We start from the raw sequence: 11,796 nt of genomic DNA on the forward strand, positions 1-11,796 counted from the left end.
TCGTGGGCCAGTGCTCTCTGGGGAGAGGCAGGGAGTGTCTGGCTGTCTGCTGACGCCTGCCATTTTTGACTCACTCAGGAGCCAGAGCTTTTCCCTTTCCTATACGCACTCCTCCTTGTGGCCACTCCTTAGCAGCCCTGCCTGCTCAGGGCCTCAATTTCCCCCTGTGTAAGTGCAGAGGGTTGGACTAGATGACCTCCCGGGACCAGGACCAGCTGAGTCCTGTGACTGGGGGATGGTGGGGTTGCCTGGGGACAAAGATGTATGTGTGCCGGCCCCAATCCTAGGGCGGGACAGGCCCCGCCAGATGTGCGCCTCCCCCTTGAGCCGCCAGCTGCTCAGGCTGGGCCCTCTCCTCCCACCCTTCTCCCAGGGGTTGCTGGGCCACTGCAGGCAGGCAGGCAGGCAGACAGGGAAGGGATGCGAAAGAGCCAGGGCTGATGAGGAAACGGCCGCTCCATTCCTTCTGGACAGTTCCTCCCAGACCCAAGGAGCCTGGCTGCTCACTCATAAGCCTTAGCCCTGGGGCCTAAGCAGAGCAGGCTCTGTCCTAGAAAGGGGCACCTCTGAAACATGGATGTGGCCCAAGAACAGGCTCTGCTCCCTGGAGGGTCACACCCACTCGTCCCAGCCTGCACCAGCCAGAGGCCCTTCCTGCCCACAGCCTACCCCAGCTCTGAGCTCTCACTGGGACCTCATCCCAGACCCATCTGGGAGCCAGGCTGGAGCACAGCAGGGAGGCCTGAGTAGAGACAAGAGTGGGGTCTGAGGTAATGATGACTGTGGTTTGAGAGTGAGGAGGAATCGTGTGTTCGATATGTACACAGTGTGTCCCCGCATTCTTACAGGAGAAGGATTGCCCTCTGGCACAGTGCTGCCTGCCCTCTAGCAAGAGGATACATGCTCCTTGAAATAAGGATCCTGTGTGCTATTTGGTAACCCCTGTTAGAGTCACTTTACTTTCCCTGCAGGACTTGTCAGAGCGTTGAGATAGATAATCAGTATGTATTAGGAGTTGCCAAATGAGGGCCTAGGAGCAGCTTCCCAGATTTCTGGTCTATACGTTCAAGCTTTGCAGAGGCTGTTCCAACCCCTCTTTGTAGATGGGTCACAGAAGGAAGATGAGGAAGCAGAAGGTGACTCTATAACCCTCTGAGGTTCATAAACATCTCTAGCTCTTCCCTACTACCCCAGCCCAGGAAGAAGTGGCTGCAGATCTAGGCTGTACGGATTCAGGCTGGGCTTCCACCATGATGCTCATTAACTGTAGATCCCTGCTCAGTTCTAAACCTTATGTAAAACGGAGTATTCCTAGCCACTACTTCAAAGGGTGCTTGTGAGTCTGAACTGAAGTAGTACAAATAAAAAATACCTAACCATGTTGGGTCTGGCACTTAAATAAATGCCCAGTGGGGCTTGTGGTTGTTACTACATGGGGGTACAGTTGTTGGTAGTGGTGGTGACGTTGGGGAAGGAAGTGTTTACTGCTGCCCTGACCCTATACTCTTTTGTCCCGATAGAGTGAAGATCCTTCCACGTGGACACCTGACCATGTGCCTGCCCTGAGCAGCAGGGCCCCCCAGCCATCTCTGTTGTGGGCAGCAGGGCCCGGTGCTCGTCTGTGGACCCCCCGCAGTTGGCAGGCCCCCCCCAGCAGCGGGCTCTGGGCCTCGGCCCCACCATGTCGAGCCTCGGCAGTAGCCCCCAGGACAGCGGTGGCAGCAGCAGCAGCAACAGCAATGGCAGCGGGAGCAGCGGCCCCAAGGCAGGAGTGGCTGACAAGAGCGCGGCGGTGGCCACTGCCACCCCAGCCTCGGTGGCGGATGATGCACCACCCCCAGAACGTCGGAACAAGAGCGGCATCATCAGCGAACCCCTCAACAAGAGTCTGCGCCGCTCCCGCCCTCTCTCCCACTACTCTTCCTTTGGGGGCAGTGGTGGCAGCGGCGGTGGTGGCAGCATGATGGGCAGTGAGTCTGCTGAAAAGGCTGCTGCCGCTGCGGCTGCCGCCTCCCTGTTGGCCAATGGGCATGACCTGGCGGCAGCCATGGCTGTGGACAAAAGCAACCCTACCTCAAAGCACAAAAGTGGTGCTGTGGCCAGCCTGCTGAGCAAGGCAGAGCGGGCCACGGAGCTGGCAGCCGAGGGACAGCTGACGCTGCAGCAATTCGCGCAGTCCACGGAGATGCTGAAGCGCGTGGTGCAGGAGCACCTTCCGCTGATGAGCGAGGCGGGTGCCGGCCTGCCCGATATGGAGGCCGTGGCGGGTGCCGAAGCCCTCAATGGCCAGTCCGACTTCCCCTACCTGGGCGCCTTCCCCATCAACCCGGGCCTCTTCATCATGACCCCGGCGGGCGTGTTCCTGGCCGAGAGTGCGCTGCACATGGCCGGCCTTGCCGAGTACCCCATGCAGGGAGAGCTGGCCTCGGCCATCAGCTCGGGCAAGAAGAAGCGGAAACGCTGCGGCATGTGCGCGCCCTGCCGACGGCGCATCAACTGCGAGCAGTGCAGCAGTTGTAGGAACCGAAAGACTGGCCATCAGATTTGCAAATTCAGAAAATGTGAGGAACTCAAAAAGAAGCCTTCCGCTGCTCTGGAGGTAACGGCGCCTTAGAGGGAGGTGTGTGGGCTCTTGTGTCTGTCTGGCAGTCCAAACCCACCCCCCAGCCCCCCAAACCCGCTTTTCCTACCTGGGCGAGTGGGGGCTGCTCAGCCAGTCCCTGGGCTCTCGGGTTCTAGAGCAGGCTCCCAGACACCAGTTCACTGCCCAAAAAAGTCAGAGCCACATCCTGAGATCTCATTAGGTTGTAGTTTGCAAGGCCAGCATAAAGTTCCAGGAGGGGGCCTAGCACTTCCCAGCCAGGCCCGGGGATCCTGAACCCCCTCCTGGAGTTTTGGGCCAGCTACTGATGTTCCCATGTAGGTCCAAAGTTGCTGACTTTCAGACATATTCTAACGTTTCCAGTCCATAACCTAGGATGCTGGGGGCTCTTCCTTGTCCCACTTGAGGGGTTCTCTCCTGTGGACCATGTGGCTTTGAGGGGTAAGCCCTTCACTTGCCCCTTCAGAGCCTAGCCTTTCCCCTAAGGCCACCCAAGGATAGAGCGGCCCCCGTGCTCACTGCCCTGCTCTAAGGCCTGGAAGAACCCTGCGTCTAGACATCCAGTTGACAGATTTGGGGTTTCTTGGGGCCCCACAGTCAGTCTGGCTACACAGGTAATGGCCACGGGTCCTACGGGCCTGGAGTGAGGGGGTTGCTGTGATCTTGGGGTGTAGGCAAGGCCTGTCCACCATGGGATGATCGGCTTAGAGCAGGCAGAAGGGTTCCCAAGCTGCTTTCTTTCTCTCCACCCTCGTGGCAGAGCTTGTCCCTGTGCCCCCAGCCGTGGCAGCCTAGCTGTGGTGCCAGGCCTGGGTACAAAAGCATCTTTTCAGCCTGCTGTCCCAGCCCCGGCCCCGCCCCTCTATGAGTGGGCTGGACGCAAATGTTCAGAATGGTTGGAAAACAATAAAGGCATCCCAGCCATGGCTACTCCCCACCCCCAAGCCCCAAACCTCATATATCTGCTCTCCTGCCCAGAGAATACACCTCTATGCACACAGAGGCACTCACCTCTCATCTAGTGTAGACACACACATGCGTGCACAAGCGCACACATGGCCCTGCCCAGTACCCAGTCTTACTGTAGGTGCACAGCAAATCCCCTTCCTCCCCACCACACTTCCGGACACACTACACACCGTGGCATCGCTTGAGACACACGTCCGTATGCTTACATGCTCCCTCGACAGAAACATGCACACAGCCCCAGATGCACCAAAGCCACTCGGCGCTTGTAGCCTCTGGACCAGGGGAATGGGTCTTCCTGTTTGGAAGGAGGGTTCCTGGACACAGTGGCTCAGGGGGCCTCAGGGTGCTCCGGGCCCTCCAGCGGCCCAGCGGGTCAAGGCTTCTTCTCTGGCCTGGTCAGGATGGCAGGAACTCCACGGGGTGGCTGCCTTTACTCCATGCCCGTCCCTCCGCCATGAGGCCGTCCACGGGGGAGCGTCTTTGCATCAGGCCCCGCCGGACCCTGACTGAACTCTCTCCTTGTTTTTGTCTCCCGCCCCCGCCAGAAGGTGATGCTTCCGACGGGAGCCGCCTTCCGGTGGTTTCAGTGACGGCGGCGGGAACCCAAAGCTGCCCTCTCCGTGCAATGTCACTGCTCGTGTGGTCTCCGGCAAGGGATTCGGGCGAAGACAAACGGATGCACCCGTCTTTAGAACCAAAAATATTCTCTCACAGATTTCATTCCTGTTTTTATATATATATTTTTTGTTGTCGTTTTAACATCTCCACGTCCCTAGTATAAAAAGAAAAAGGAAAAAAATTTTAACTGCTTTTTCGGAAGAACAACAACAAAAAAGAGGTAGAGACGAATCTATAAAGTACCGAGACTTCCTGGGCAAAGAATGGACAATCAGTTTCCTTCCTGTGTCGATGTCGATGTTGTCTGTGCAGGAGATGCAGTTTTTGTGTAGAGAATGTAAATTTTCTGTAACCTTTTGAAATCTAGTTACTAATAAGCACTACTGTAATTTAGCACAGTTTAACTCCACCCTCATTTAAACTTCCTTTGATTCTTTCCGACCATGAAATAGTGCATAGTTTGCCTGGAGAATCCACTCACGTTTATAAAGAGAATGTGGATGGCGCCGCGTCGAGAAGCCCCTCTATCCATCCACATGTGCAGAGCTGCGGCGAGGAGCTCACAGAGGGGGAGGGAGCAGCCCACCCACCCCTGGGCCCAGGCCAGCCATGCTGCACTCGCGGTACCCAGAATGGGATCCCCCCTACCCCGACAATGATGATTTTGCAAAAATGAAAGTTCTGTTCCTTTATCCATTGAGATCTGGGGAGCCCATGTCTCAATATTTCCGATCCTGGCTACTTCCCTTAGAGAAAATAAGTCCTTTTTTTCTGGCCTCGCTGATGGCAACAGAAGAAAGGGCTTCTTTGCGTGGCCCCCTGCTGGTGGGTGTGGGTGCCTGGGGGGGCCCCCTTGCCCACGGCCAGCTTCCTGCTGATGAACATGCTGTTTGTATTGTTTTAGGAAACCAGGCTGTTTTGTGAATAAAACGAATGCATGTTTGTGTCACGAAGCACCGATGGCTTCTTGCTCTCCGGTTTGGGGGGCTGGCTTGGGGGCTGTCGCTGGGCAGGGGTTGTCTGGAGCCACCTTGAGAAGAAAGAAGGATGGCTTGGGGACATTTAGAGTGGGGATCTCTTGGGTACTGAGGCCCTGTGGTACCTGAAGGGGGTCAAGCAGGAGCAGCTGGCCTGGCTGACGTGGTGAAAGTGCTGTTAAAGTGACTGGTACTGGAACATCTCATCTGCCCGGTTGTACCCCCTGCCTCAGAACCCGGACCTCCGGGGACCTTCACTTACTTGGGGCCACCATCTCTATTTACCTAAAGTCGTCGGGGCCTGTTCAGTGCAGAGCAGCCCGCAGTACTGGAGGAAGGGCCCAAGCTGCCTGTTCCGTTTCTTTCTTGCAGGGGTCTACTGCTCCCCCAACCGCTGCGGTGACACCCCAGGGAGCAGGTTTAGCCCAGGTTTGTGGGGACCTGGCTGTGCCCAGAATGCATGTAGAAACCTCCCTACCCCCACATACCCCTCTTCAGGCCTGAGGGCTGGCTGCTGGACTGGGGCCTGGGGGGATCCTTGGCTTTGGTTCTTGTACGACTTTCTCCACCCCCAGAAAATGTGTTGGCGCAAGGTTGTCTGCGACCTCAGAGGCCAGATGTCTGGGGAAATCACCACATAGCCACATGGTCTACGCCAAGGCAGCCTGAACAGGAAGGAGTGACAGCTGCATGGCCCCCACCCCTGCATATCACAGAGGCCGGCCTGCAGGATGAGACCTATCATCCACCTGACGTGGAGGCCTTCTTCCCACCCAGCTGCTTTGAGCCTGGCTGAGATGGAGGCTAGACTTGAGGAAGGACTTCCTGACAATGTCGGGGCCTCGCTTCAGGTGGGTGAGGGCTTTCAGGATGAGGGAAGGGGTAACTTCTGAAGCTGAGTGGGCAGCGAGCTGGGCGAGATGAGCTGCCTCTTGCTATTGTTCCTGGGAGGAGAAAAAGCAGCCCATATTGGGTGGGGGCTCTGACCCCCAACCCCTTCCCAGTGTCACAAGCTCCCTTAGAGCACCAGGAGCTCAACAGCCTGGCCTGGCACAGCAGGGGCAGGCGGGGGTGGTAGGAGGCAGCTTTCAACTCCAGCTCTGCCTGGGAAAAATTCCCTTTCATGTGGCTGCCTGTGATCTCTCCAGGCGGCTCTGCCGAAGGGGGGCGTCCAGCGGGGAGTAGGGGGAGGTGTTGTAGACAGGAGCACCCTCATCCCCTGCAGGAGGCAAACTGCAACACCTCCAGATCCTCGAGTGGGTGGGGAGGGTCCTCCTTGGGGGCATCAGGGTGGGAAGCCTGGCCAGCAGGGGGCACCCAGGCAGGACGCCCCCGCCTGCCCCCGCCCTGCTGCTGGCAGTACACAGGCCGCAGATGGCCTCGGCCAGCCCTCATTGGCATGCCTACAGGTGTGGGGTGGACGGCTCCAGTGCCAGCCCCGAGGGGGGTGCTGTGACTCAGCCAGGCTGTACCTTTTAGTGTGCCAACCCACAGCCCAGCCATGGCTCCTGGGCCTACCCCTAAACACGGAGAAGCCCTAAGCTTGAAGCCCCTCACCTCTTCCACCTCTTCCAACTTGGGCCTCTGTGCTCTGCTTGTGGAAATGGTAGGCCAGCCCCTCTGTCTGGAGGAGGCGTAGCAGGGGTGGGGATGGCTGTGGGCTGAACGCAGACGCATGATGAGACCTCAGTTACCTCATCTGGGAAACGGGGACAATAATCATCTCTCCTCCATAAAGTTGCCTGAGGTTGAAATGAGATCACTCTAGGGAAGGGCCTGGCTCATCTTAAGCACTCGGTCAAATGGCAGCTGGTGTTGCTATTTTAAAGCTATTCACCTAAATCTCACCAAGATGTCCCCCACCTTCTGCCCAGGGTGTGGGTCCTCCCTAAAACCCTAGCCACCTCACCTCCTGCCTCCCACTTCTCCCTGCCATGGGGTAGCTGCTGCCCCTTCCCGCGGGCTCCAGCCCTGGCCAAGCCCTGCTCCAGCATTGTCCATCTCTGCCCATTTCTGTCTGGCTCACTGTCTCCAAATCTCCATCTTGATGGTCTCTAGTGGTCTCTGACTCTCTTCTCTGTCTCTGTCTTACCATCTTTCCACGTCTCTCAGTCTCCACGTGTCTCTCCCTGTATCTTGCACCTCTATGTCTTCTGTTGCAGGCTCACCCCTGCTGCTCTCCCGCTGACAGGGAAGTACTTAGAGGGAGGCTCCCTGTGGAGCTGTATGTCCAATTCCCTTCCCTAGGGGTGCCCTCCACTCCCCACTGCTACAGTTGGGAGCCTGACTTCCTGGTGACCTGGGAGTCTTCAGCCCATGCTCTCCTTTCTCTACCTGGATGGCAGGGGTGGTTGGGGGTACACCTGAGGAAAGAGAGAAACCCAGCCTCCGTGTAACCATGTGTGTGAGTGTGTGTGTGTGTGTGTGTGTGTGTGCGTATGAAACAGAGAAACAGACAGACTTCAAGGCCCTGACAACCATGTGAGGCCTTGTGCAATAATGTGGATACATGTGACACGAAAATAGATCTGTGACAGTGTGTGGTAGGCTATGTGAGATCTCATATGGCCATGGGTGAACGTATGACATCAGCAGCCACACTTTGGGGTATTTTGTGACATTGCATGTATAATCCTGTGACACTACAATCCTGTAGCAGACCCAATGTGATACCAGGTTGTACGGCTCGATGTGTGACATTGGGCAATTCCGTGTGTGACATCGGATATGCAACACTGATACTGTATGGCATGCATGACCCTGTGACAGACACTGGGTGATTCTATGTGGCTTGGGACATTGTGTCTGTGTAACCATCATGGGTGTGGCCTGAGACTGACACCAGGGATTCTATGTGAGTGTATGATGCCAGGTTGTGACCATGCTGTGACACCGCTTGCATGACCCTGGGCGTGTGCTCGTGACGTTGTGTGTCAGTGTGCACCTGTGATCCCCTCAGTGATGCTGACACTATATGCCATGTGTGGCTTTGTGTACAACATTTCCTGGGTCTCCGCCTTGACGGTGTGCAACTCTGAGGACAGAGCGGTGTCCCTGGCAGCCCCTCTTGCCCACAGCCAGGCCCTGAGGCCCAGTCTGAGTGGGGGAGCTGGTGTGGGGGCAGCAGGCGCAGTTCCCACGGCTGCCACAGCCCCTCTCCCGGCCCTACCACCAGTTTCAGCTCCACAAAATATCCTGGCAACCCCAACCTCTTTGTTCTCTGCGGCCGCCAAAGGCCTCTCCTCACCCCAGCCTGCCCAGCGCCTGCCAGGCACCCCCCTCCCCTCCACGGCAGAAGGGTTTGGCCTGATCTAGTCCCTCGGTGCCCTTATAACCATCCCCCCCACCCCCTCACTGAGGCCCCTGTCTCATGCCCTGTCAGCACTACAGACTGGACCTTTGACCCTCTGCTATGAGCTTGCTGCGGTCATGTTGTGCAGGAAGAAGGAAGCAGCACACCTCTTGTAACGTACTAAGTGATTGTGGGCCGGGAGCTAGGTTCTCTGTATGGTTATTGCCCTTTGGTCCAAGGCTAGTTGGAGGCTGTCTTCAATCTAGAATGGTTTCAAGTTGTTGAGTAAGTTTTCTTCTTTGGCTTCAGAAAATCCTCAGGATAAGGATTACTACCTATTTTACTGACGAGAAACTGAAGCCCAGTGAGAGTGCATGATCTGCCCAAGTCACAGAGACAATGGTAGCAAGGGTCTTCCGAGAACTCGGGCTTCTGGCCTCTAGCCCCTTGTACCAGCATGCTTTGGGAGGACCAGTTGCCTCCATGGAAGGGAAAGGGGACTTAAGAGTCTGAACACATGGGTCCTCTTCACTTCTTGGTCCCCACATATCAGTGTGTGTGCGTGTGTGTGTGCGTGCTTGCCCTTGCTACATGACCTTGTCCAAACACCCTTGCTTCTCTGTTTCTAGGAAAGAAGGGCAACATAGCCAGGGATTGTGGGGTGGGGTAGGGCACTTGGCAGGGTGCTTTGCCAAGCAACAAGTTCACTTCACAGTGCCAAGACCCACAGTATTTCCAACAGGGACATGGGGCTGTTGGCCCCGGGGATAGATTCTGACTTGGGCCCTTAGCCTCTATTCTCAGATTCGACTTAGCTCTGTGCAGTCACAAAGGGCGTAGTGATGGCCACTTGGCTCAGCTGCCGTCAAGGCTGCTTAGGCCTGACCTGATTGCAGCACCAGCTCCCACTCCCTCTCAGGTGCCAGAGATGGATGGATGGAGGTCATTGTGCAGCCTGCCTGGGCCCCCCACTGCCCACCCGTGGCCCTATGCTGACAGGCAATGCTGACAACAGCTAAGGTGGGGGAGGGACAGGCAGCCACCAGCATGTTAATAATATAGACCTTGGCCCGGGCACCCTGCCGGCAGGTAATGGGCACAGAGAGGCTCAGCTGCCCCCCAAGGTCACACAGCCCTGCAGGGAGTCCCATCCCCAGAGGTCCACATCTTCCCTGAGGGCCCCTTGAGGGCTCTTCTTGCCACACAGAGCAGAGAGTGGCTGGGGAGGATGGAAGGGCTGCAAGAGGGTCCCCCCGAGGCCACCGACCCGGCTGCCAAAGCGGACACTTTCATCTCTCTTCGCCTGTCGACCTGCCATCCCTCAGCGGCATTAAATTCCCCTCCTGCCAGAGAACAAGGGCTGCTTCAGATTCCAGGCAGCAGGGCGTGAAGATGGGGCGGGCCCCGGGGGGAGGAGAGTGGGGTCCTCCAGGGCTCCAGGCCTGGGTGCAAAGTGCCTGAGCTGGGAGGGGGCGGCTGAATTTGGGGGCTCTGGGGGGCCAGCTAGTAGCTGGCCTGATGCAGGTTTGTTTCCTGTTGCATTCTCCCTTCTAATGGATGCCTTCCTCTTCAGGTGCTGCGTCCTCCAGGGCCTTTTTCACCCCAGCAGGCCAAGTGTAGTGTCCCTGCACCACCCCCACCACTGTACTGATCACTCTAGGTGACATCACCTGGCTTCCGGGCTGTGGTCTACAGTTCAGGGAGGGTGGCGTTAGCACCAGAAAACCTTCTGTAGGCTGAATAAATACATTATCTCCTCTTTCTGGGCATGTTTTCCTCTTGCAAATTTCCATCCCTAATTTGAGCGCTGTTCACAGGTGGGAGAGACTTACTAGAAAGAGCCCCCTTTCCCTAGCCCCCATAGAACATCCATACTCTGCAGATCTATGCTTGGTTAGAGGTACTAATGATATCCCCAGTCTCACTATGCATAAAACTTGTGGCCAGGCATTGGACCAATCCATTGCACTTAGTAGCTCATTGAATCCTCACAATAATCCAAGAGGAGGGCATTTATCAGTCAGTCCATTTTATGGATGAGAAAGTTGAGGTTCAGAGAGGTAGAAGTGGAAAAACACACAAGGTCAACACAGCTGGGTTCCTCTGGTTTCGGAAGTCCTTTAAACACCTGGTTATGCTTCAGGCTTTGGCTGGAAGGAGCCCCCCCACCCCCCACCCCACATGCTGCCTGTGATCATGCCCAGATGTGGGATTAGGGTCAAGCATTACTTCCTTAAACTTTTCTGCACTTTCTGACTCTGTGTTTTTTCACTCTTTTTTGTTGCAATAGATGTATATTGCTTTTCAAATCAGAAAACCTAATAAAAGTTCTTTAACCAAATGTTCTTAAGCCCAGAAAGGTTTGGAAACAAAGAATACTGTGTGGAGTGAGGGTGGGGGATGAGAGGGTAGCCCAGGAACACTGCCCCCTCCCCTGGAATGACAGGGTTTGGGTATTTGGGGGGCCCAAAGTGGGTGCAGCCTGAATCCACTTGGGCTTCTGCCTCCATGGTGACTTCCCACCACTCTCCCAGCCCCTCACCCAGCTCTGAGGCCTGTCCAGGAGGGGGCACCGCATGTGGCTGAGTTTTAGCTCTGCTGCAGGAGGATCCATAGGCAGCTGCTGGGGTCCAGGGGGAGTGACTGCGAGGGTGAGGGCCAGAGAAGTGCCCGCCGTTGATAAGGCGACAGAGCCCTCGGGAGCCAGGATGCAGTGAAGCCATGGAAACGTGGCTGAGGTGTGAGGCTGGTTCAGCGCTTCCCTCAGGTGGCTGCCTCCCAGGCCTGGTGGGGGCCCAGCAAGACAGGCCTATTCACTCCCTGACCTCCTGAAGACTGGGCTTGAGCAGGCTGCTGGGCATGCTTGATGTCACCCCTGCCCACTTTCCCCAGGGCCAGGCTGGGATCAAGCATCGGGTCTGAGTGGGGAGAGCTGAGGACAGAGGCAAGGGTACTGTGAGTCCTCTGCTCCAAAGTCCCCGACCCCATTCTGTAATCCCTCCCACTTTCTACTACCCAGTTCCTTTCCTATAAATATGTGTGCATTATTTACCTTAAGCATTTTGATAAATCATAATAGCAGAGACATCTGCTGTCAAAACTGCAAACTGCATTTGGGGCTCAGCTGGTGGCCGAGGGCTAGAGGCTGGGGGTGCAAGGGTTCTGATGGTCCAAGGGGGATAATATGGATGACCGCCCCTCCCCCCCCGCAACTCCTCATCCAAGGAAGGGCCTCGAAGGAGCCCCAGACCCCATCCTTTGGGACCCCTCCTCACCAGCTGCTGACCACGAAACCTTCCCAAGGAGGCTATCCACACCCCCCCATCTGTGTTCCCTCC

The 11,796-nt window shown here is 56.5% G+C and overlaps 1 protein-coding gene across 4 annotated transcripts in view; it reads left to right on the top strand.

Annotated features, from left to right (window-relative positions):
- CXXC5 (CXXC finger protein 5) overlaps positions 1-5,142 on the top strand; it is a 34,995-nt gene extending 29,853 nt beyond the window's left edge. For 3 of the 4 annotated variants that reach the window (XM_040444649.1, XM_040444650.1, XM_040444651.1), the window contains exons 2-3: positions 1,521-2,599; positions 4,117-5,142. In XM_040444649.1, coding sequence (XP_040300583.1) covers positions 1,682-2,599; positions 4,117-4,161 — 963 coding nt within the window. In that variant the 5' untranslated portion in view covers positions 1,521-1,681 and the 3' untranslated portion in view covers positions 4,162-5,142. Of the gene's footprint in view, positions 1-1,520; positions 2,621-4,116 lie in introns of all 4 variants that reach the window. The other variant, XM_040444652.1, reaches the window with a different exon arrangement.
- The last annotated feature ends 6,654 nt before the right edge of the window (positions 5,143-11,796 follow it).

This window comes from Herpailurus yagouaroundi, unplaced genomic scaffold, assembly GCF_014898765.1.
Source record: "Herpailurus yagouaroundi ecotype Mexico unplaced genomic scaffold, PumYag 192, whole genome shotgun sequence".
In the NCBI taxonomy this organism is placed as follows: Eukaryota; Metazoa; Chordata; class Mammalia; order Carnivora; family Felidae; genus Herpailurus; species Herpailurus yagouaroundi.